A 24060-nucleotide genomic window follows, 5' to 3' on the forward strand; every position below is an offset into this window, starting at 1 on the left:
AGAACATTCAAGCAATATCAAGAGTGTTCAGAACAAAACCTACAATATTCCCTCATCAGTTCATTTAACCTTCTTTGATTCTTATTCCAGTGGCTCTTGGTAAGAGTCCTGGAAATCATGACTTAGTCCACTGATATGGTCTCAAAGTTCTGTTTAAATGATACCATCAAAAGCCTATACCCAAAAGTACCTGGCACAATCCTCTTCCATGGGCCTCTGACACAGCCCTCTAGCCTGTAGCTGATTGCAAGAGCTTTCAGGGAAATATCAAAAATAAATGACTAAAATAGACAAAAAGATAATATTTGTAGGTTGACAAAAAGGTATAAAATGGCTGTACTTACTTTCTTAGTGATAATTTTAAAAATGAAAGATCTGATGAGAGAATTTATTTCAAGAAAAATGTGACAGAGAAATTTGGTTGTTTCTGTGATATGCAAAAACAAGATAAAGTCAGTCCAAAAAAGTTTTAGACAAAATAATTATAAACATAATAAACTCTCTATTCAGAGAATACAATGAACGTAACATCTGATTTATAAAAATGAATGAGAATAAACTTTACAGAGGAAAAAATCTTGAGATATAATAATCCTGAGACATTAGTATACCATGAGTACAACAAAAATATATCATGTCTGTCAAGTAAAGAGATTCAGTAAGTCAAGAATGGGTCATAAACCTCTGTGTATTACTGCAGCTCCATAGTATGTGATGTGAACCCCCAGTTGAAAACCACTGGCCTAGAAGATGCTAGATTCAAATATTAAAAGCAAGTAGTGACCAAGTTAACATTTTGAAAAGTAACATATCATGCCTGATAATGACTGTAGAGAACAGAGCAGCATCAGAACTCTGATAAACAGAAAAGTATCATGACAGCATTGACAAATCTCTTCTCATTTCATAGCTCTTCCCACGCAGTTTGTCAGGAGTAACAAATCAAGTAAACTTGGTTGTTTTCAGTACCTCTCCCTTTATAGTTGAAAAGATAAATCCTTGTGATTTTTCAGGGGCCTCTGGGAAATCTCAAAGACACTTTTAGGTGCAAAAGATACCATGAAATTTTCCTTTTATTTTACATTTAGGATTTAATTTTGTGAAGACAAAACCCAAAAGTTTTAGGAGATTTGAACATTTAAAAGAGAAATTGGATCATAGGTGCCTGAGAAACAATGACTACTCATTTTAAAGTGACAACACACATAAGCATAGAAGATAACATTTTTGGAAAGAATTTAACTCTTTCATACGTGAGGGACTTTTGTTTTCTACTTAAATCAAGGACATAATAAAGTTAATATAAAAAGCACAGAAAATTAATCTGATAAAAAACAGAATCTGTGTTACTTAGGGAGGTTGTAGAGAAGGTTAAGAATAACCCTATGACTGAGAGCAGACCAATTATCAAGAAAAGTTGTATTTTTAACAGAGAAAACAAAGTTCTAGTTTTATATCAGTATAATATTTGACACTAAAGGAACTACAGGCTTTTTTTTTTTATATAAAATCTCATTAATTAACCCATCAAAACTGAGCCAGCTTGGGCCAAGACAGATGAAATTCTCTCTCCTGAACCTTCTGCAGCTTTCTTGTTTTGTCCTTCACAAGCTTCTTTCTCATTCTGGAAAAACCAGCCAGGATAAAATTATTTTTAGGATAAAATTATTTTTAGGATGAAATTTTAGGATAAAATTATTTTTTCCCCTTCATAAACCAAAACCCATCTCATTACTGTATACATAAAGTTGGACCTCTTGTTCACCATTACTTTTAGGAGTCTCATTCACATGTCATTATGACTTTTAACCAAAGTGACTTCTCTTACACAGAGAAAACTAGAGAGTGGATAATGATGAGCTGTCTGTCACACACCACCATTTAAGCAGACCGGCGAGGCTAATGTCCAGAGATAACACAGCTCTTTATAGCTACACATATTCTTACACAAGTCTTACAGAAGCAAAAAAAGAACATGTTTAATAGATTAACAGATCCAAAGACACAGCCTCTTTGTAGCACACAGAAATATGAAACAAAAGTGTATAAAATTATGCTTACTAGTAGATGTTTCAGTAGTCTGTTACTTAATAATGATCTAGGCATCCAGTGAATCTGTTTTATTAGTCCAGTTTTTAAGTTACCTAAAGATCTTGAAAATTTATCTTCAAGCTGACATATCACAAGAAATATTTACTGTTGAAATATTAGTTCATCAGAATGATTGGATTTAGTTAAACACAAATTTACATTTTTCATTTTACAATCTTAAACATTAGGTAGAGGTAACAGTAATTTTTTCAATCAGAGAATTTGTAAGTTTAAGAAAGACATATCCAGATAAAATCAAAATCTATGCTTATACTATACTCAACACTGATAAATCAGAAAAGACAGCTATTTTTATTAAATCAAGGACATAATAAAGTTAATATAAAAATATTAAACCAATCTTACTTGCCAAAGATTTGCCTGAATTATCTTAATCTGATTTCTAAAGATGTTTCTGAATTGGCTTCTGTATGGATGCTTTTATAATCTAGCACACTGAAAGAATTAGAATTTTGCCTTCTTTACATAGGAATTTTAGAAATTTCTGTTTATACAGGTACTTACCTGTCTCTTTAAGTCAACCAGAATAGATTCCCTTAATTCAAGACTTTTTATAATCTAGTTTAATACCATCCCAAAGTAGAAAATTATTATACCTTCACACAATGAAAGGTAAAGGCCTTTCTGAATTACAGGTGTGTAGAAATGCAGACAGAATTTATAGCTTCTATTCTGAAATTTCAGCCATGGGTCAAGAGTAAACAGAATTACAAAACTCCTTGCTCTATATTAAAGAGCTGTTCTCTTCCTTGTAGGTATGAGTTCTTGATTTGAGCTCAGAAGAGATCAAGAGACAGACAGAAAAGACTAAGAAACCGGGTTATCTGTGGTCCCACCCATTAACCCATTTACAGAAAATACAGAGATTTTAAAGATGGTGAGACCGTAAAACCAAATTCCCAATGGAGAGTAATTCATCAGAGATAAACATATCAAGACAAATTTAGTAAAGAGCTAAAGTTCTTTTCCTTCCCAGCAGATTCCAAGTTTTCCATCCAGGATTTTTGAATGGGATAGAGCAATATGGTTTGAATAGAATAGCTCTGAGAGATGGATGGCTCTGACTGGCCTAAAGCAATTAATGTTAACGCCTTCAACCATTCACTGTGGCAAGGTGTAGGTGCGGAATGTTACTAGGAAACAGAAGTTCCCCAGCTCAGACAGTGGCTAGACCAGATGTCTGGCATTAGTTACCAGCCTATGTCACAGACTAGAAACAAGTAAATGAATAGCAACTTAACTGTAACAGAATTTGGCACCAGGAACTGGAGAGTTGCACGTAACAGACCCTAATGTGGGAATTGACCAAATGGATTTAAGGGGTGATATTTAGGCAAGTCTCTCGTCACAGTGATTATTTTAGGCCAATTGGCACCCATTCCTAGATCTGAGAGTGCACTAAATATGTTTTTTTTTCACAATGAATGTATGTAATAATTCTAGTGTCCTTTTGTTTCTGTATGTAGAAATACAATTAATTTTTCTGTGTTTATCTTGGATCCTGTGACCTTGCTTATTAACTCACTTGTTCTGGGTATTTTTGTTGTCGATTCCTTGAGACCTTCTACATAGGTAATCATGTCATTTGCAAATAGAGACAGTTTTATTTCTCCATTCTGATATGTGTGCCCTTTGTTTTCTTTATTGTGCTGGCTAAAACTTTCAGCACTATGATAGAAGTGGTGAAAAACACTGAACAAACTAGAAATAGAAGGAAACTGCTTCAACCTAATAAAAGCCACATATGAAAAGCCCATGGTTAACATCATACTCAATGTTAAAAGACTAAAAACTTTTCCTCTACGATCAGGAATGAGACAAGGATGCCTGCTTTTGCCACTACTGTTCAACAAGAGAGAAAAAGAAAAGACATCCAAATTGGAAAGAAGTAAAATTATGTGTATTCACAGATGACATGATTTTATATGTAGAATACCTTGGAGATCCTACCAGAAAAACTTATTTGAAATAATAAATTCAGCAAAGGTACAGGATACAAAATCAATACTCAAAAATCAGCTGCATTTCTATACACTAACAATGAATAATTCACAAAGGAAGCAGTGTGGTAACAACATAAAGACAAATGTTTGGACCAATCAATTGTAATAGAGAACCCAGAAATAAACCCTCGCATATATGGTCAAGTGATTTTTGACGAGAGTGCAAGACCGTTCAATGGGGAAAGGACAATCTTTTCAAAAACCAGGGTTGGTAAATTGGGGTATCTACATACAGAAGAAGTTAGACCCTTAACTTACACCATATACAAAAGTTAACTTAAAGACCTATCTAAACATAAGCTATAAAACAGTTAAGAAGAAAACGTAGGAGGAAAAGCTTCATGACATTGGTTTTGGCAATTATTCTTGAAAATGACACCAAAAGCACAGGCAACAAAACTAAAAATAGATAAACTGAACTACATCAAAATTAAACACTGCATCAAAGGACACAGTCGACAGAGTGTAAAGGCAACCCCTGTGGAATGGGAGAAAACATTTGCAAATCACATATCTGATAAGGGATTAATATTCAGAATATACAAAGAACTCCTATAACTCATCAACATCAACAGACAAATAATCTTATTAGAATGGGCAAAGGACTTGAATAGATGTTTCTCTGAAGAAGATATATAAATGGCTAATAAGCGTATGAAAAGATACGCAACATTACTAATTAGGGAAATGCAACTCAGATCTATAATGAAACATCACCTCACACACATCAGGATAGCTACTGAAAAAAGGCTCTGGCATGGATATGGAGAAATTGGAACCCTTGTGCACTTTTGGTGGAGATGTAAAGTGGTGCAGCCTCTATAGAAAACAGTATGACATTTCCTCAGAAAATTAAAGATGTAATTACCATAAAATCCAGCAACTCAATTTCTGAGCATATAATTTGAAAGAATTGAAAGCAAGGTCTTGAAGAGATATTTGGACACCTGTATTCATAACATGGTGGCTAAAAAGTGGAGGCAACGCAATTGACCATTGACAGATAAATGGATAAAATAGGGTATATACATACAGTAGAATTTTATTCAGTCTGCTTAAAAAGGAATGAAATTCTGACACGTGCTAGAACATGGGTGAACCTTGAAGACATTATGCTAAGTGAAATAAACCAGTAATAGGGAGAAAAATTCTGTTTGATTCCACTTAATATTGCAGTATCTAGAGTAGTCAAATTCATAGGGAAAAAATAGAATGGTGGTTGCTAGGCACTGGAGAGACAGAGAAATGGGGAGTTATTGTTTAATGTGTATAGAATTGCATCTTTGCAAGGTGAGAAAGTTCTGGAGATTGGTTGCATGACAACATAGATATTAACATTACTGAACTAAACACTTAAAAATAGTTAAGGTGGTGAATTTTATGTTATATGTATTTTACCCCAATTAAAATTTGAGAAATAAAAGAATGTTGAGAGCCAACATTATTGTCTTGTTTGTAATCTTAGGGAGGAAGCCTTCAGTCTTTCATTATTAAGTATAATGTTGGCCTGTAGTTTTTTGGTTTGTTTTTTTTTTTTTTTTGTATGTTGTTTATCATGTTGAGGAAGTTCCCTTCTATTATTTTCATGTGTTTATTGGCCATTGGTGTATCTTCTTTGGAGTAATGTCTATTCAGATCCTTTGCTCATTTTACAATTTTTTTACTATTTTTATAAGCATTTTTATGTGTTCTAGATATGTCTCATGAAATATACAATTTGCAAATGTTTCCTCCCATTCTGTAGCTATTCTTTTTTGATAGTATGCTTTGAAGCACAAAAGTTTTTAATTTTGATGAAAGCACATCAACCTATTTTTTTGTTTTGTCACTAATTGTTTTGTTGTCATCTCTTACAAGGCTTTGCTTAATCCAAAGTCATGAAGATTTACTCCTGTATTTTATTATTACTTATATAGTTTTAGTTATTATATTTGGTCTGTGATCCATTTTGAGTTAATTTTTTGTGTATGCTGTGAGGAGAGGTCCTGCTTCATTTTTTTGTATGTGAATTTCCAGTTGTCCCAGCCTTATTTGTTGGAAAAACTATTATTTTTCCAGTCACCTGTCTTACACTCTTGAAAATTAGCTAACTATAAATGTAAAGGTGTATTTCTGGGTTTTCTGTTTTATTCCATTGACTGGCCTGTTCTTATGCCATTATCACATTGTTTGATTACTATAGCTTTGTACTAAGTTTTGATAAACAGTATAACTTTGTTCTTCCTTTTGGAGATTATTCTGGGTATCCTATGTCCCATGTAATGTACGTTAGGGTCAGTTTGTAGTTGGTCCAAAAAGTCAACTGGGATTTTAGTAGGGATTGCCTTAAGTCTGTAGATCAAATGGAGAGTATTGATATGCTAACAATTTTAAATCTTCTGGTTCATGAACACAGGATGTTGTTCCAATTATTTAGGTCTTTGATTTCTTTAAAAAACACTTTGTAGCCTCAGTATAAATTTTGCATTTATTTTGTTGAATTTATTCCTAAGTATTTTGCCTATTTTGTCATATTGTAAATGAGTTTTCTAAATTTTGTTTTTGGAATGTTCATTTACAGTGTAGAAAAATGCAGTTGATTTTTGTATATTGTTCTTGTTCTTAGGATTTTCTGTATACAAGGTCATGTCATCTGTGAATAGAGATAGTTTTATTTCTTCCTTTCCAAGATGAATGTCTTTTCTTTTTCTTTTTGTTACCTAATTGCCCTGCCTAGAACCTTCACTACAATATTGAGTAGAAGTTAGAAGATGGGACATCTTGTCTTGTTTCTAACCTTACTATGAAACCATTGATTCTTTTATCAGTAGAAGTGATGTTAGTTATAGGTTTTTTGTAGATGCACTTCATCAGGCTGAGGAAAGACTCTTCTATTTGTAGTTTTTGAGTGTTTTTTTTTAATCAGCAAAGGTGTTAGATTTTGTCAAATACTTGTTCTTTGTCATGTTTGAATTCTGTTGATCTTGTTGAGTTTCAGCTGTTAGTCCAACCTTGCTTTCCTGGAATAAATCCCACTCAGTCATGGTGAATATCATTTTTATTCAGTTGGTGGATTTTGTTTGCTAGTATTTTGTTGAGAATTCTTGAGTCTGTTTTCATAAAGAATATTGGTATGTAGTTTTCTATTCTTGTGATATCTTTGTCTTTTTTCCCCCTAGAATAATGCTAGCCTCATAGAATGAGTTGGGGAAGAACTTATGAAGAATTAGTAGTTTTTCTTATTTAAATGTTTGGTGGAATTAACCAGTGATGCCGTCTGGGCCTGGGCTTCTCTTTGTGGGAGGTTTTAAAATGTCTAACTCAGTCTAGTTTATTCAGATTTTCTATTTCTTTATAGTCATTTTTGGTAGTTTGTGTTTCTGTAGGAATCTTCCTCTTTTATTTTAGTTATCTAATTTCTTGGCATAAAATTCTTCCTAATATTCCCTTATAATTCTTTATATTTCTGTAAGGTTGGTAGTACTCATTCTTTTATTCCTAATTTTAGTAATTTGAGTTGTTTTTCTTTTTTTACTTGGTAAAACTGGTTAAAGGTTTGTTGATTTTTTAAAAAAACTTTTTAAAGAACCAACTTTTGGTTTTGTTGATTATTCTCTATCAACTTTTATTTCTTATTTCATTAACATTCCCTGTAATCTTTCCCTTTGTTTGCTTTAGTTGTAGTTCGCTCTTCTCTTACCAGTGATTTGTTGTGAAAGTAATTTATTTGAGATTATTTTTCTTCCTTATTTTTATCAGCATTTACAGCTGTAAATATTTCTCTAAACACTGTTTTAACTGCATTGTATAAGTTTGGTGTTTTGAGTCTTCATTTTTATTCATTTCAAGTAAATTTTCTAATTTTCCTTGTGAGTTCTTTAACCCATTGGTTATTTTTAGATTTTATTGTTTAATTTCCACAAATGTGTGAATTTCTCTACTTTGTTATTGATATCTAATTTAACTTTATTATTGTTTGAAATTATACTTTGTATGATTTCAGTCCTTTCAAATTTATTGAAGCTTGTTTTATGGTCTCTACCTTGCAGGCTGTCCTGGAGGGAGTCCATGTGGGCTTGAGGAGTGTGTATATTCTGTCGTTGTTGGGCTTAGTGTCCTACAGAGGTCTACTATGTCAGATTGGTTTATAGTGTTGTTCAAGTCTTTTGCTGGTCTTCTACTGAGTTGTTCTGTTCATTATTGAATATGAATATTGAAGTCTGCTGATATTGTTTAATTCTCTGGTTTTTCACTCAGTTCTGTCAGTTTTTGCTTTATGTAATTTTTGGCTCTCTTATGAGATGCATATCTATTTATAACTGTTATATCTTCATGATGTATATAATAAACATCCCTCCTTATCTCTAGTATCATTTTCTTAAGTCTATTTTATCTCATATTGGTATAATCATTCCAGCTTCCTTATGGTTGCTGTTTTTGCAGTTCGTCTTTTCTCTCCTTCTAACTAATCCTATTTGTCATTTTGAATCTAAAGTGTTTCCTCTAGATGGTGTACAGTTGCTTTTTGTGTTTTTATGCAGTGTGACAACTCTTCCTTTTGATTGTATTGTTAATATTTAATGCCATTAAATGGTTTGATTTGTCTGCCACTTCAGTTTTTGTTTTCTGTATATCTTATGCCTTTTTTTTCTGTTTCTTTTACTGTTTTGTTTTTCAGTAAGTGAATTTTTAAAAATTACTTTCTTATTGTTTGATCTGGTTTGCAATATACTGTTTTTTTCCTTAGCAGAATCTACTTCAAGTTCATATTAATTCCAGTAAGATATAAAATTATTCTTCCTGTGTCCCTCTATTCCCACTTCCCTTTCTTTGCTAATATTGTTCTACATATTACGTCTGTATATGTTACAAACCAAACAGTACATTGCTGCAGTTATTACTTTTTGTCTTTTACAGAAGTGAAAGAAAGGAGAGCATGTACATATTTATTGTTTGTTATTTTAAAGTTATTTACTATTTATTGTTCCCTTTATTTGTTTCTGTGGATTTGAGTTGCCATCTGATATCAGTTCCTTTTGCCAGTACAGCTTTGTCCCCACCCACCTCTTTTGTTTGTTATTGTCAAATATATTTCATTTCTCCATGTTATGGTCCAACATGCAATTATGTATATCTGTATGTATATGTGTGTGTGTGTGTGTGTATGTTTTTATATAATTCATTTTAAAATCATTAAGAGAAGGAAGGAGAAGAAATACATATGCAAATACAGTCTTTTATAGTTTTATAATTAGTTGTAAGGGTATTTTTTGTTTTTTTTATGTGGTTTCTAATTATTTTTTGGTATTAATTGCTTTCAACCTGAAGAACTTTTCTTTAATATGTCTTTTAAAGTTATCTGCTAGGAGTGAATTCTTTGAGTTTTTGTTTTTTGGAGAATATCTTCATTTTACCTTTATTCGTCAAGATAGGTTTGCTGGATATAATATTCTTGGTTGACATTCTTTTTCTTTCAGTTCTCTAAATATGTCCTCCCTCAGTGTTTTGGCCTCCGTTGTTTCTGACAAGAAGTCAGCTGTTAATCTTTTGGGGTTTCCTTTGTACATGATGTGTTATTTTTCTCTTGTTGCTTTTAGTATTTCTCTTTTTCATCATGTTAATTTGATGAGTCTGGGTGTGGATCCCTGTGCTTTTTTCCTACTACAATTTAATTTAGCTTCCTGGGTGTATAGATTAACATTTCTATAAAATTTGGACGTTTTCAGCCATTATTTTTCTGAATATTTTTTTCTCTGTCTTTCTCTCCTTTCCCTCTCATACTCCTATTGTGGCCCACTTAATCACATTCCACATTTCTGTAAGGCTCCATTTAGGGTTTTAATTCTTTTTGGTGTTTATTCTTCAGATTGCATAGTTTCTTATGATCTATCTCCTAGTTTATTGACTCTTTCCTCTGCCAGCTCAAATCTACTCTGAGTCCCTGTAATGAATTTTTCATTCCAGTTATTGTACTTTTCAGTTCCACATTCTCAATGCTCAGTTTTTACAATTTTTAATCTCTTTATTGCTGTTTTCTATTGGATAAGATACTGTCATCATATCTTCCTTTGCCTCTTTAAGTATGGCTTCTTTTAGTTCTATGAGCATATTTATAATAGCTACTTTTGAAGCCTGTGTGTACTGAGTATGATATCTGGGCCCTCTCAAGGGCAGTTTCTATTACCTGCCTTTTTTTCCTGCGTACAGGTCATACTTTTCTGTTTCTCTGCATATCTTTTAATTTTCTGTTCAATAGTGTGCATTTTAGATAGTGCTTTTTAGCAACTCTGAAGTGTAATTCTTTTGCCCCACCTCACCCCCTTGGGGGTGATGGGTTTTGTTTATTTGTTTAGTGACTTAGCTGAACTATATCGTAAAATCTGTTTTCCGCACAATGTGCAGCCTCTGATGTTGCTTCTCGGGGGAAGCCTTTGGTGTGCACACTCTAAAGCTGGGATGACTTTTCCGGCAGTGCTCTTTTTGACTGCCTCTTTCCCTTTTCAATTCATTAAGCCTTCTTGTCTCTGTTGATTCCACGCTCAGTTTTTAGTGTTTATTAACTGCTGGCTGATTGCTGTGCTATTTTGGATAATTTTGTGAAGAGTAAAATGCTCCACTGTCTGATCCAGGGAAATTCAGATCCCGTTGCTGTAGGAGTCTTTGAAGCCAGTACTTGAGGTTTCTTCTGACCTCAGGAGCACCTACTTAGCTGTCTCTATGCCCGGTTTTCTGTGGTACACTTTCTGTGGCTGTTGTATGGCTTAGCCTGTTGCTCTCCTGGAGCTACCAGCCTCCTGATTTCTTACCAGTAAGACACCATTGTTCTTGACAGTATCTGTACACTTGAACTTCTCCATCCTCTGCTCCAAATCATCTCAGTTTCTTTGGAGATAGCTTGGGAGCTTTGATCTTTTGGCCTGCCTGTCCACCTTTGCTAACTCTATGCCTGTGCTCCAGCACTGAGGCAGGTACAGTAGCCCGCATCTTTTGAAGTAAAATACCTGCTTTAAGGGCAGTGGTCTGTGGTTTTCTCGGCTTGTGGTCTCAGTGTGGGACCTCCACCTTATCAGCATGTTAGGTTGTGTGCAGTTGGAGCCCCCTTATGCTCAATCTGCCATGCGTGTTGCAGAGCTTCTACCCTGCTGGTGGGCACTGTGCAGAAGAAGAAAGCCCAGACCTACCTCTAAGTCACTTCTGCCTGGAACATGGCTTCTAAAATAGGGCTGAGACAGTGGGATGTATAATGCTTGAGACCTGCCCCTCTCTGTGAGATGCTGTTCTGTTCTTCTGGGAGCTAGGGGGGAAAGGGAGCCATTTTCTCATGGCTGCATGGCTTAGAGGGCTTCTGTCAACCTGGGGAGGGATTGGATTGTGGATCAGATGCCACAGATTCTGACTAGTCTTCCCTAGATTTAGTAGATACTCTTGAATAAATGTTTCTCCACTTGCTGTATGCCCTTAGGGCACTTTTTGATATCTTAGGAATTAAATGTGCCATTTTGCTATTTGTTTTCTGTTTTTTCCTCTCCCACCCACACACGCCACCCTCTCTTTCTTCTCTTTCTCCTGCCATAAAACACTTTAAGAATTCCTTTTTGTTTTATCTCCAGTGTTAATGACTGTGTCTTTTTGTATAGCTTTTTTAGTGCTTGCGTATCTTTGGAAGTTTTCATCGTTTCATAGTTTTTATATCTTATATGTCTAACTTTTGAACAGTTGGAAAACAGTTATAGTAGTATTTTGATGTCCTTTTCTGCTGATTCTAACATGTGCTAGTTTTAATTGACTATTCTCATTATAGGTTGTATGTTATTCCTTCTTTGTATCTCTGGTGTAAGTCTTTCCTACTGCATACCAAAGTGCAGTGCTTGTCTCAGAGCAAAACACTTGTATGATTGAATTGCTATCTGAACTATCACTTTTTCAAAAATGGAATAATAGCTTTTACTTAGTAGAATGACTGACAGTCAGACGACAGTTAATCTGACCTGAGTATGCAGACATTTTCTCTAAATTGAATGAATGAGCCGGTCTTTCACTTCAAGGAAAGCAAGTAACAGTTTTTGTTGCCAGTGATAAAATTTGAGGTTTCTAAGTAGAAATTCAGATTTTAGAAAACATTTATGCATATTTTTAGTAATTAAAACTCTTCTGATGCAATTGATGGTCATATTAATGAGTGTGAGGTTTTGGGGTTTGTTTTTTTCTTTGAGATTGCATAATGAAATGTATCAATCTTGCAGATTTGCATAATTCAGTGAGCCAGTAATTTCTAAATGGCCAAGATGTGATGTTATAAAGTCATGCATGGTGAAGAGATTGTTTCAAAGAAAGATGGGGCAGTTGATTTTAATGGAGTATTAAAAGTTCATTAATATCATTTCAGAGTCTAAATCCCAGGTAATTGTAGTTTCTGTGTAGTACAAAAAAAAATCTACAAGTATCATGAATTATTAACTTACAAATTCCTTTTTCTAACTGTATAACTGTTTAAAGCCAAATCTTTTTTCACTTCAATCAAAACAACATATCAGAGGTTGAATGCATAAGCATATGTGAGAATCCAGCTGTCTTCTATTAATTAGACAATAACAAGATTTACAAAAATGTAAAACCAGGCTACTCTGCTCACTTTTTTTGTGGTTGGAAAAATAGTTGTTTTTTATAAAAACATTTATTTTAACTGGGTTCATAATTCTAAATGAATTAAAAGATTCATATTTCTTAAATTATCCATTTTAATTTCTAATATGATAAATATCAATATATACAACCCATATAAACAAAAGGTGTTGGGAGCCCTCAGTAATTCTTTACATCGTAAAGGAGTCCTGAGACCAAAAAGTTCGAGACTTCTGCTGTATACTTTTTCTCCTCACAGTCCCAAGGTGACTGCCATACCTCCTGGCATGGCATCTGTATTCCAGGGTGAATGAGGGCAGGAGGAATTGCTGGAGAAAGGAGCAGCAGCTAAATCAGGGAAGGAAAATGTTTTCCCAGAAAAAGTCAAGCTTAATATTTTTAGAGAGAACTTTCTTTTATATTTACCCTTAACTGCAAAGTAGTTGTGAGAACTTATAGTTGGGTGCACTGCTGCTTAGAACAAAGTTGGAGTCAGTGGGGATGAATATTGGGTAGACAGTTAGCAATGTCTGTTACATATAGGTTTTGTTTGTTTTGTTTGTTTGATGACTGGTCGTGGTTAGAGTTTCAGGAAATCTCCCACGTGAAGTTCTGTTGTTTGACTCCTTTATACAGTATCCCAGAAACTTGCTTAGACATCTCACTTCATTGTCTTCTTGTTAATTCTTGACTTCTTCCAGGACATGTTTCGTCTCGGTAGACTCTACCCCTAAGGTACATTCTATTGGAGCCACATGTAGACTTGCAAAACATCATTGACAGGACTGACTAAATTGTGAAATGGCCCATGTTTTTCAAATTAGCTTCTTGTTACCTTTGTGATTTGGTAACTTCTTACATTAACATGACTTCCTTTCTCACACCCTCAGACTCAGTTTTTCCCAATCTACTTATCAGTTTCCTGACTAATTTATTTGTATTTACTCAATTGTGAGCTCACTGCCATCTTTTGTACAGAAATTTACTTTTTCAATAGTGATGATTTGCTTTTTAAAAAATGATTCATAGCCTTTATGGATTATTCTGACTCAGGATTTGGAATCAGACTTGCATCTTTGCATCAGATGTGGCCTTGGGACCAGCAGTGTGAGAGTCACCTGGAGCTTATTAGAAACGCAGAATCTCAACCCACCTCAGCCTGCATTTTAGCAAGATCCCTAAATGATTCAAGTGCATCAAGTTTCAGAAGCACTGGTCTAAGGGAGACACAAATGAGAAGGGGGCATGGAGCTGTGTTCTGAGACACTCTCATGTTCAGTGTAGACCAGAATAGCCCACAAAGAGACAGAGAGATGAGAGTCAGCCACGGAGGCATGTGGTGTAACCGTGTGACCTCTCCTGCTGCCCTCTCTGAGGAGGAGGTGCAGTGACGCGCTCACCTCTCCCAGGGTTAGAAGGTGGTGGGACCCACCAAGCAGTGATTGAACGTATTCGAGACTGCATGGAAACAGTCTGTCAGGGTTTTTCTCACTTGGGCATTGAAGCTTAGTTCCAGCTTGAACTGGAATGGAACTCGTTTTCTCTTTGTTATGCCTCATTCCAGTTCTTTTTTTTTTCACATTTCTCCTAGAAACATCTATTTTTTTTATTTTTTTATTTTTTCATTCCAGTTCTTGACTTTGATGTTTGGTAAACTTTTCCTCCTCCTTATTCAGAAACATGACATTCTGACTCTAGAGAGAATGGTGTCATCTGCCTACCCAGATGCAGTTTATATATATGTTTTTTTTTATGTTATTCTTCAACTTTTTTCTCGTTGTATGTTCCTCGTCGAAACACTATTTCAAACAGTTCTGTTTTAACATTATCATTGGCACAGGTCTAGGAGTTAGATTTATTTTTGTCTGTACTCTGTGTCTAATTTAGTTGTTTGCATATGGTATTGCATAGTAAATAAGCATGGAATGAGCGAGTAACTGATTTGAATGAATCGTGGGATTTGCTTCCTTTCAGTAAGTCCCAAAAAATGTAGCAAAGTTTAAGAAAAAAACAAAAACGGAAACATGGTCTGTCAGAACTGAATTGTTAGTTTCCTCCCAAGTAGGAGAGAAGCCTAACTATCGACAGGTTTCAGGCCGTAAAACATCTGTATCTTCTAGGGCTGGTTATTTGATTTTACCATGTGAAATACTGAATTGTTCTAACAAGGAAAACAGAATAAAGGCTTACATCATTACATTTATTTCAAAAGTTCATAAGGTAAAAAGCAACTTTTAGATCTCAGTCTGGATTTATAATGTAACTAGTTTAACAGCTAGGCCTCTACCCACCCCAGCATCCATTCTCTATGGAATAATGAATGTCAGAGAGTCTAGGGGTATGAATTATTGCCTCTCGTAGTACCTCAGAACTTCCTTGTAGATTTCCAGATGGTGTTAGGCTGGCCATTTCTTATGAGGTAGTAGTAGTGATTTGATAGTGGTTATAATTGGTTTTCTGTACAAATAATCCAGAGCATATGGTATCTTTGTTTTAATTTAGTAGGCTAAATTAAAATTTAGTAGTAAATCGTCAGCAGATGAGCCTTTAAGGCTGGATTCACAGCAGTGCCTAGTGTTTGTCCCTAGTGTGTTCCTGACTCATGAATGAAACTTGAATGATTGTAGATTTACCTTTCCTGTGGACAAAGGGACTCTCATTTCCCAGTGAGTGAAGAATATGATTGAATGCACTTCCTAAATAAATCTGATCTTTTAGAAACTGCCTTTGCTGATGTATTGCTAGCACTTTGAGCATAATTTATAATTTTATTATTTTCTTTTACAACTATCTAATTGGCGAGTTTAAGTCAAGAAACATTCCATGAGACTAAACACTTAATAACAATGTATTGTATTACGTTTAATAGACTTGAACTTCTGTTTCTACTCCGATTTAGAAAGTAAGGGAGTAAGTAATAAAATTATCCTCCAAATTATACAAGTACATTGCTATAAGGACAAAGAAGATAACATTGCCAAAACAAGTGCTGACTGACAGGCCACTTGGGAGATCTGGAAACATTTTGTCATCATCATTTTAGTGATACTGAGTGTTCAAAACCAGGTGTACAGAGGTCAAGGCAGTCTGTGATTTGGTGGATTGAGGGGAAGGAAAAAAGTTAAAACTTTCTTGATGGCCACCTTTCTTTAAGGAGAGCCTTGATGGAATGGAATCAACTCTTACTCAAAGGAGTTTTTAAATGATCCACCAGCTCCTTCATACTTCCTTCCGATTGACCGAAGAATTTTACCTGCTAATTACATCTCAGCTTTCTCTGATCTTTCCCCATGGTTATTGCATGACATGGGAACTGAATAGAGACTAGATAATTTAAAAAATACAAATAAGACCAACTCTTCCATTTGTAATAGTTTTTTTACTCATTTGATTTAGAACAAGGTTGAGTGGATTCAGGGTGTCAGCAGGTTTGGTTTTTCCTGAGGGCCCCTCTCCTTAATGTGTAGATGGCCATCTTCTCCCTGTATCATTTCTCTGTGTTATATCTGTGTCCTAATTTCGTCTTCTCATAAAGGCACTTTGTATTGGATTAGGGCCCAGTCTGCTGGCCTCATTTTAACATAATTACCTCTTTTGGGACTCCCATCTCTAAATATAGTCACATTCTGAGTAATGGGAGTTAGGGCTTCAACATATGAATTGGAGGTGGGGGAACACATTCAGACCATAACAGTTATGTATCATGGAAGGTTAACTTAAAAGCAAAAAGACCAGGTAGGAACTTACTCAAGAATTCCAAGTAAGAAATGAAGAGAACCTAACCTAAGGCATTGTCAGTAGAAATGGAGATGGAATTTGAGATTGGGAGACATTAGAGAGGACGAATTTCATGCAAGACTTTATGATTTGAGTGTGAGAAGGAGGAACAGGCTTGAGGGAGTAGGTGTGGGTCCTCTGCTGAGTACATACCACTTTGCAGCCAAACGACCTGGGTGGAGTCAATGGTCCCATTTCCTACTTCCCCATCCCACAGCGTCTCCTTACAGCATGTACTGACTACATCACATGTAACTGAACACGCAGCTTCTCGCCTCTGAGCCACCACTTGAATTTTTCTTAAGACACTCATTACCCTCTTATTTTTATAGTTAATTCCAAATCCCTGTTCTTTTCTTGTTAATAAGTTCCTTTAGGGCGAGGACTGTTGTTTTACTCATCCCTGCCAGAGTCTCCAGTATCTAATAGCTGGCCCTGGCTCTGTACATAATAGTTTGTGCTCAGCAAGTTCTCTTTGGGGGAATGATTTGTTAGTAGGATTGTTATGATCAATTACTTGTTTGCTTAATATAATCAAAGCTTGATACTTAACACCTTTTTGGTTTTCTTGCAGAATGAGAAGACTTTGGGACATTCCATGAGTCATTCAAGTAATATTTCTAAGGTAGAGTGCCATTGAAATATGCTATTTTTGTAGCTTGGGGTTTTTGTATTCTTATACCTGAAATGTGTTTTACACTCTTTTCTTTTAAAGACATAAAGTTCTTAGTACATTTCTTTAACCTGCTCTGGGACCATACAGCAAGGTATATGGCAGTTATATTTTTCTAGTGAGGCAATTCCGAGTGTGTGTTGTGGGGAGTGACTAATAGGAGAAAACCCCATTCTTTCCAATAGAAATAATTTACTTTCAGGTTAAGGAAATCTCGGAGAGTCACCAGAGCATCTGTCACCTAAGTTAGAGCAGTAACAAAACGCCAGCTCTGGTGACTTAAATAATTAGGGATTTATGTTTTTGTGGTGACAGGAGGTCTGGTGGTAGATGATTCAGGGCTGATGCAGTTGTTCACAGCGTTGGGGGGACCCATGCTCTCTCTGTCTTCTTTGTGCCACCTTCCTTAGCACATTGTCATCTTCGTGTTTGGCACTTGTGGTCTTAAGGTGGGGAGCTTAGACCTCCAAGCACCATGGCCATGGCCTTGGGAGGAATAAGAAGAATGATGAAGGATGGAGGCGTCTGTCAGCTGAGAGTGACCGTTTTCAGTACGAAGGCAAAAGCGTTCCCAGAAGCCCCACCCAGCTGCCTGACCTCTGCTTACATCTCACTGGCCGCAACTGGATCACAAAGCCACCGCCTGCTGGAAGGTGGCTAGGAAAAGGAGGCCGGGGGTGAATCAGTCAACCCGTAGCACATGATACACCTGTGGTGTAGTCATTTATTTGCGTAGCCTGCCAGGAGCGTGGCAGTCGCCAGGGGTGACAAGAGCCAGAGATGGTGTCTCCCATGCCGTGAGCTTGCTCCCAGGCACTGCTCACCTCTCAGCCCAGACACAGGCTCTGGCCAACCCCTGGTCCACGAAGGTATGTCTGTGAAGGTTCCTTGCAGGGATGAACCTTCTCCCCATGTCTGTGTCAGATCCTGACAGCAAGATCTGAACAATGTGACAAAACTTGTCCTACTGTCTCAGGCCTCCTGATTCCTCTAAAATAGACTGTTACTTTGTATGCCATTTTAATTTACAAACTACACAGATGTTTTATTCCTATCACTCTGTATTTTATTTTTGAATTAAAGTAGAATCTAGAAAATCCTTTAAGACATTAATCAATCTGTTCTTAGGCATACTTGTGATCCAGTCATGTCATGTCTACTACTGAATTTTGCAAAGTCCATGGTGTTCAGTGTGCCTGAAGTCCATTTACAGAGTGCTTCTTGGTTCACAGCTGACATGACCTTCCCCCAGACTAGTCATACAAGCCAAGGGCTTTGCCCACCTCATATAAACACCTTTCACTGAATACTCTATCCTGTTCCAACCTCCTTTTCTTTTCTTTTGCTGTTCCCTCGTCCAGGAATGCTCTAGCCATAGAACTGCGTAGTGGTAGATCATTATCGTCTAAGTAAAATGACCAGTTTTGCCCCACCTTGCTCTCCTTTTTGAAGGAGCTGTCCAACTTTTAAGCATAGAGAAAACTGAGAAGGTGTAGATCCAGATGGCCTGTCTGGTTAGGTTGAATTAAACATTTTAAACACATGGAGTAGCACTCATTTGCCCTCGTGGCTAGGAATGGTTCTGAAGGATGTCGTCATCCTATGCTTCAAATGTATGTCTGTTTGTCTACAGTTTTAGTAAGATTTTGTTTGAAGAAAAGTTTCCTCCTATAGTTAAAAAAGTCTGTAAACCACTGGCTCACAATGTCTGAAGGAACATTTTCTGGGCTTGGCGCAGGTCTGGGATGTGGCCTTCTTAGTTGCTTCTGTGATGGTTTGGGGATTATATGGACAAGGATTTACTAGCCATGTGACTTTGAGGAAGGACATTTCTCTGAGCTTTAATTTCTTAATAAGTAAAATTAGGGTAATAATACAACCTTCAGGCTTGTGAGTCTTAGAGATAATGTTTGCAAGGAGTCGTGGGGCAGCTCCCTCCCTGCAGTGAGTCAGTGCACTGACTCTTGTCAGACTTAGTCAGACCCTGGAGATCTTAGGTTGATTGTGCCAGGACAGTCCTTGATGATAGCTGTTATTATTTCATTACTGACTGAAGACAGAACTACAGGCATACTTCGTTTTACTGCACTTTGCAGATACTGCATTTTTTATACATTGAAGGTTTGCAGCAGTCTTGCATCAGGCAAGTCTATTGGTGCCATTTTTCCAACAACATTTGCTCACTTTGTGTCGCATTTTAGTAATTCTTGCAACATTTCAAACTTTTTCATTAGTATTCTGTTCGTTATGGTGCTCTGTCATCAGTGGTCTTTGATGTTACTGGTACAACTTGCTGAAGGCTCAGATGATGATTACCATTTTTTAGCAATAAAGTTTTTTAATCAAAGTAGGTACTTTTTTTTAGTCATAATGTTATTGTGCAGTTAATAGACTACAGTGCAGTGTAAACATAACTTTTATATGCACTGCGAAACCAAAAAATTCATGTGACTTGTTTTATTGCAGTATTCGCTTTGTCACAGTGGTATAGAACTGAACCTACAATATTTCTGAGGTCTGCCTGTATATGCTTTAAAATAAATATCATCTGAGGGTGAAAATTAAGAAGTCTAATCAAAACTCTGGCTTTTTCCTCTTTTCCTTCTTGCACACATTTTTATTGAGTGTTCTCTGTGCCAGACACTGAGCAAGGTGCAGGCATAAAATGATGAGCAAAGCAAACATGGCCACTGACGTGGAGCTTTCTTACAGGCAGGGCTGCGATTTCCTTCAAAGGAAGTTTTAGCACCACGATTTAATGCTCTTAGGAACAGGGGGACTGTGAAAGCCTCCAAGCTTTCTGCCACAGAGCAGGAAGATTTGAGCCTCTTCCTTCCATTTCCACAGCAGGCGTTCTGCACACTTAACTAGGATCAAAGGAAAATCTCAGGGGTCAGGAGTCCTGTTTGCGCACATAACTTAACTTCCCAGAGATCCCAGCAGCATGAAATTTCATTGCAAAATGTAAGCCTCTGGAAGTATGTTAGGCATGGACCAGTTACAACAGGGTTGAAGGTGAGAGGGCAGGACTGCTGCAAAAGATAACTTTGTTTTTAAGAACGCAGTTCTTTATCGTGGTATTTATAAAATGAATCTGTTGTTTGAGGCCCTTTTAGGCTATGACGTGTAAAGCTCTATCTTCAGTGTAGCAAACATACCTTGAGCAGGTGCTTCATACCCTTGAGCTAGAAGATATAAAGAAAGGTCAGACCGTGGACATGTTTATGCAGCATGAAATCTCTGTTGTCTCTGTCAAGAGGCTTTTCCTGCCAGTGCAGCCTCCAGCTGGGTTTCAGGCTAGTTTGTGTGTACGTTAGTCAGTCACCTCAGTCTGTGTTATGTGCCTGTTAAAAAACTATTAAAAAATGTTCGCCCAAACTCTTTCTGTTGCCCATCACTGGTCCTGATTCTGCCTCTTGTGAACTAGAGCTCTGACAGACAAAGGGGTCTGGGGACAGTCTGTGGTGTAGAGAGAAGGGACGGGGTGGAGGCGGAGTCTCTGCTGTAGGAGTGATGGGCAGCCTCTGGCTGTCAGGTGGCCATCACTCCCTGACTTGGAGCATGGGCTGGTAGCGGGTATGCAGTGAGGTACTGACCCGGCCTTAGAGTGGACTCAAGTGATCACGGAGGCTGCTCGTGGAAGGCCCTCTGTGTCGAGGGTGAGGTGATGTGACTTCTTGTTGGTAGTATTGGTCCTCCACTGTCCCCAGCCTGCAGGCTGTCTCATCACTCAGCATGAAGTATTCTCAACTGTAACATAAAAGGAGGCCCAGTGCAGTGTTCATGAGTATTGTGTCCAGTGCTTAACTGTGTGCTAGAGGAGTAAGCAGACCTCCGGGAACTCCCTGCAGACAGCGTTATTATGAAGGTAAAAGACAAGGGCTAAGGTCCAGAACTATGAGGGACCAAAGTTAGAAGGGCTGCTCAGGGAAGCTGTGGATGAGGAGGGAGCACTTAAAGCAGGACATAAAAGGTGAAAAGGAGCTGGCCCAGATGAGATTAAACTGTAGTGATGGAAAATCCAGTACTTGAGGTAGAGATGAAAGGCAGATGTTTGCAACCTTAGTCACTGGGAGTGATGGCTGTCATGGCCACCCAAGTGCAGGGCGCCTGTAAATGCTGGGCTGTGTTGGCTGGGACCATTCCAGCAAGAACCAGTGTACTCTGACTTAAAACCCGTTAGAGGAAGATTGGAATTCCCTGAGAAGGCTTGACCTCACTCTGTCCAGCTGGGATTTTTTTAGATACAAGGAATTGGCATAGGCCTGGCTCACCGTAGGGGCTGAGCTCTCTAGAGCCTCTGCCGATGCCTCTCAGAGGAGACTTCATGCAGGAAGGGGCAGCACACAGACGTGGTGTTAGTGTACCCTGAGGAAAGCATTCTCATTTCAACCCTGGGAGTTAGATTTGGTCCAGGTGACACAACTTCTTGAGCAAGTTCATGATTGGCACACTTACCCCAGGGAGATGCCAGTGGCAAGCTAGACATCGTCACAAAGCCTGGAGCAGGTGTCCTCCTCCCTGCAGCCAGGTAAGCGCAGTAGGCTCCAGCAACCGCTGAAGGCTGGTTTGGTACTTGGCAGAATATTTTAGAGCTCTGCATAATTTTATTCAGATAGCATGAGCATCATATGGCTCTGCTTAAATCAAATATTCCTCAGTAGAAGCCAGATCAGACATATTTAATGAGCACTTAAAATTACTGCTATTCTGTTGTTTGGCAAGCAAATCCCAATGAATTTGAGCATTGACTCCCCTAGATCTCTTGAATATTTTCTAGTAAAGTTGCCATTAGAAGGAATGAGATACAGCAGAACGTCAGATGTAAATGCAGCCTTAGGTTGGAGGCTTCCGAGCCACACACCTTGGTGTGATTGTCAAGACCAGGGTTTGCTTCTCTCTGCTTCTGAATACAAAGTTGACCAGTGGCAGACTTAGTTACTCAGACTTAGGTGTAGAGAATAAGGCAAATGGGCCTTTCTTAATTTATACTGAACAAAACAACTATCCCAGAGACAAGGAACTTATTTTCATGCAGCAGAAACAAGGCGAATGAATTGGAGGAGTTGAATGGCATCGAGTGGTGGACAGCCTGCTTCACGCATGTAGTGAACACCATGTAGCCCCAGTGTACATCCTGATAGAGCTCCATGGTCAGTGTTTTGCCATTTGGCTCCTCTTTTGCAAAGTTTGACCATATTTTCATATATTTTTTTCTTCTGACTTGTTACAGTGTAGTTTTTGGCTAAAGCTTTAGCCTAGTAGTTTCCAAAGTTTGGTTCTAGGTCTCTTGGTGGGGAGAGGGGCAAGGTTAAAACCAGTTTCATGATAATACCACGACATTATTTGTCTTTGTTTCCCTCCTTCTCTCACAAGTGTAGAGCGGACTTTCCAGAGGCTGAGTGGCATCCAGGATGGCATCTTCCCTCTAACACGAATGGGATGTGTGCTGGTGGCCTGTGTTTTAAAATTTTTCTAATGTGTGGTCGATGTAACCCATGTAAACACAAGCTCTTTGGGGGCCTCAAGTTTTTTTAGAGTGTAAAGGGGTCCTAAGGCCAAGTTTGAGAACCTCTGTTTTAGACTTACTAATAGAGACACAGTTACTCCAGAGTGTACTAGCTTTATTCATTCAACAAGTGTTCACTGAACACCCGCTGTGTGCCAGGCACTACGCTGGGCTAAACAGCAGCGGCTTCCAGGTGAACATACTGTGCCAGTAACATCTCTTTATAAACCTGACAGGTGCCCGGGAAGAAGTGAACAGGGTGCAAGGACAGTGAATAATAGGGGTGGTAGCCCTTTTTGAGGAGAAAGCTGAGGAGGGGCCCATGGTGCTGGGTGGGTGTGGGAGCATTGCTGGGGGGAGCAGGGGAGTCTGAATGCTGGGTGACCAACGCAGCATGGCAGAGCAGAGGGAGGCCGGGCTTGGCGCATTGGGGTTACATAGGGGGTTTCAAGCAGATCTTTTAGATTGTTGGGGGGGGGGTGCACGTGCTTAAAGAGATTATGGACGTCATTTGTCACCTAACTCACTTGGCTTTAGAGGAGGAACCTTAACATTAGTTTGGAGTCATCTTTCTTATCTCCCATGTTCCTGTCAGTAGCATTCTCCCAGGCTGTAGGTTCACTCGCCACGTGAGTAGCCTGGGCAGAAACTCCTTTCGTCCCAAGTGAGTGGCCATTGGGAACCTCTGTTGGGATGGGGGCATTTCATCACAGAGACGCCTGCGGTTTTCCAGATCACCAAGCAGCAGTCGTCCACCTGGAAGCCTTCTTCGTGGTGGAGGTGTTCCTGGAATGGTGTATGTCGCATTTTTGTATCTCTGCTTTTATTTGGTCTTTGCAGCAGCCCTGTGGATTATTGACCTGATTTTTAAATGATTAAATTCCTGTTCCCAGAGGTATGCTCTCGGGAGGTGGTGTGCTTAGTGGAGTGGCCCCAGAACACACAAAGACTGAGGACTTTGGAGTCAAAAGTCAGTGCTTTTGCTACCACCTCAGAATTTTCTCAAAGGGGAACTATTGGAAATAAAAAGATATTTCGATTATATTTGTAAAGTTAAGTATTTAAAGGAGGCCTGTGATAAGGATCCTTTTGGGTGGTAAATAACTCAGAAACCCAGCCCTTTTACCATGTTATTTCTGGTAATCTGGGGTCTTTTTATACTTACACTTATAGTTTCTGGGAATGTGAAGCCATCTTTGCTCAGAAATCATTGCCTTCAACGTAATTTATGGAAAACAAGTTATATTTGCAAGATCCCCAACAGGAACTTCAAGATCTGCTTTGGAAGATGAGCCCTGAGAAGTCCCTTCAGCTGTTTCCTTCCCTCTGGCAGTGCTATGATACATGCCCCTCGTTATGCTGGGGAGACGTTATTATTCATGTAA

General features: G+C 37.9%; 1 protein-coding gene across 8 annotated transcripts in view; it reads left to right on the plus strand.

Annotated features, from left to right (window-relative positions):
• MARCHF8 (membrane associated ring-CH-type finger 8) overlaps positions 1 to 24060 on the plus strand; it is a 129020-nt gene that overhangs the window by 89556 nt on the left and 15404 nt on the right. For all 8 annotated transcript variants that reach the window (XM_014562636.2, XM_032491708.1, XM_006188788.3 and 5 more), the window contains one exon: positions 17068 to 17118. In XM_014562636.2, the coding sequence (XP_014418122.1) occupies positions 17068 to 17118 (51 nt within the window). The remainder of the gene's footprint in view (positions 1 to 17067; positions 17119 to 24060) is intronic.

The sequence above is a fragment of the Camelus ferus genome, chromosome 11 (assembly GCF_009834535.1).
Source record: "Camelus ferus isolate YT-003-E chromosome 11, BCGSAC_Cfer_1.0, whole genome shotgun sequence".
NCBI classification, from domain to species: domain Eukaryota; kingdom Metazoa; phylum Chordata; class Mammalia; order Artiodactyla; family Camelidae; genus Camelus; species Camelus ferus.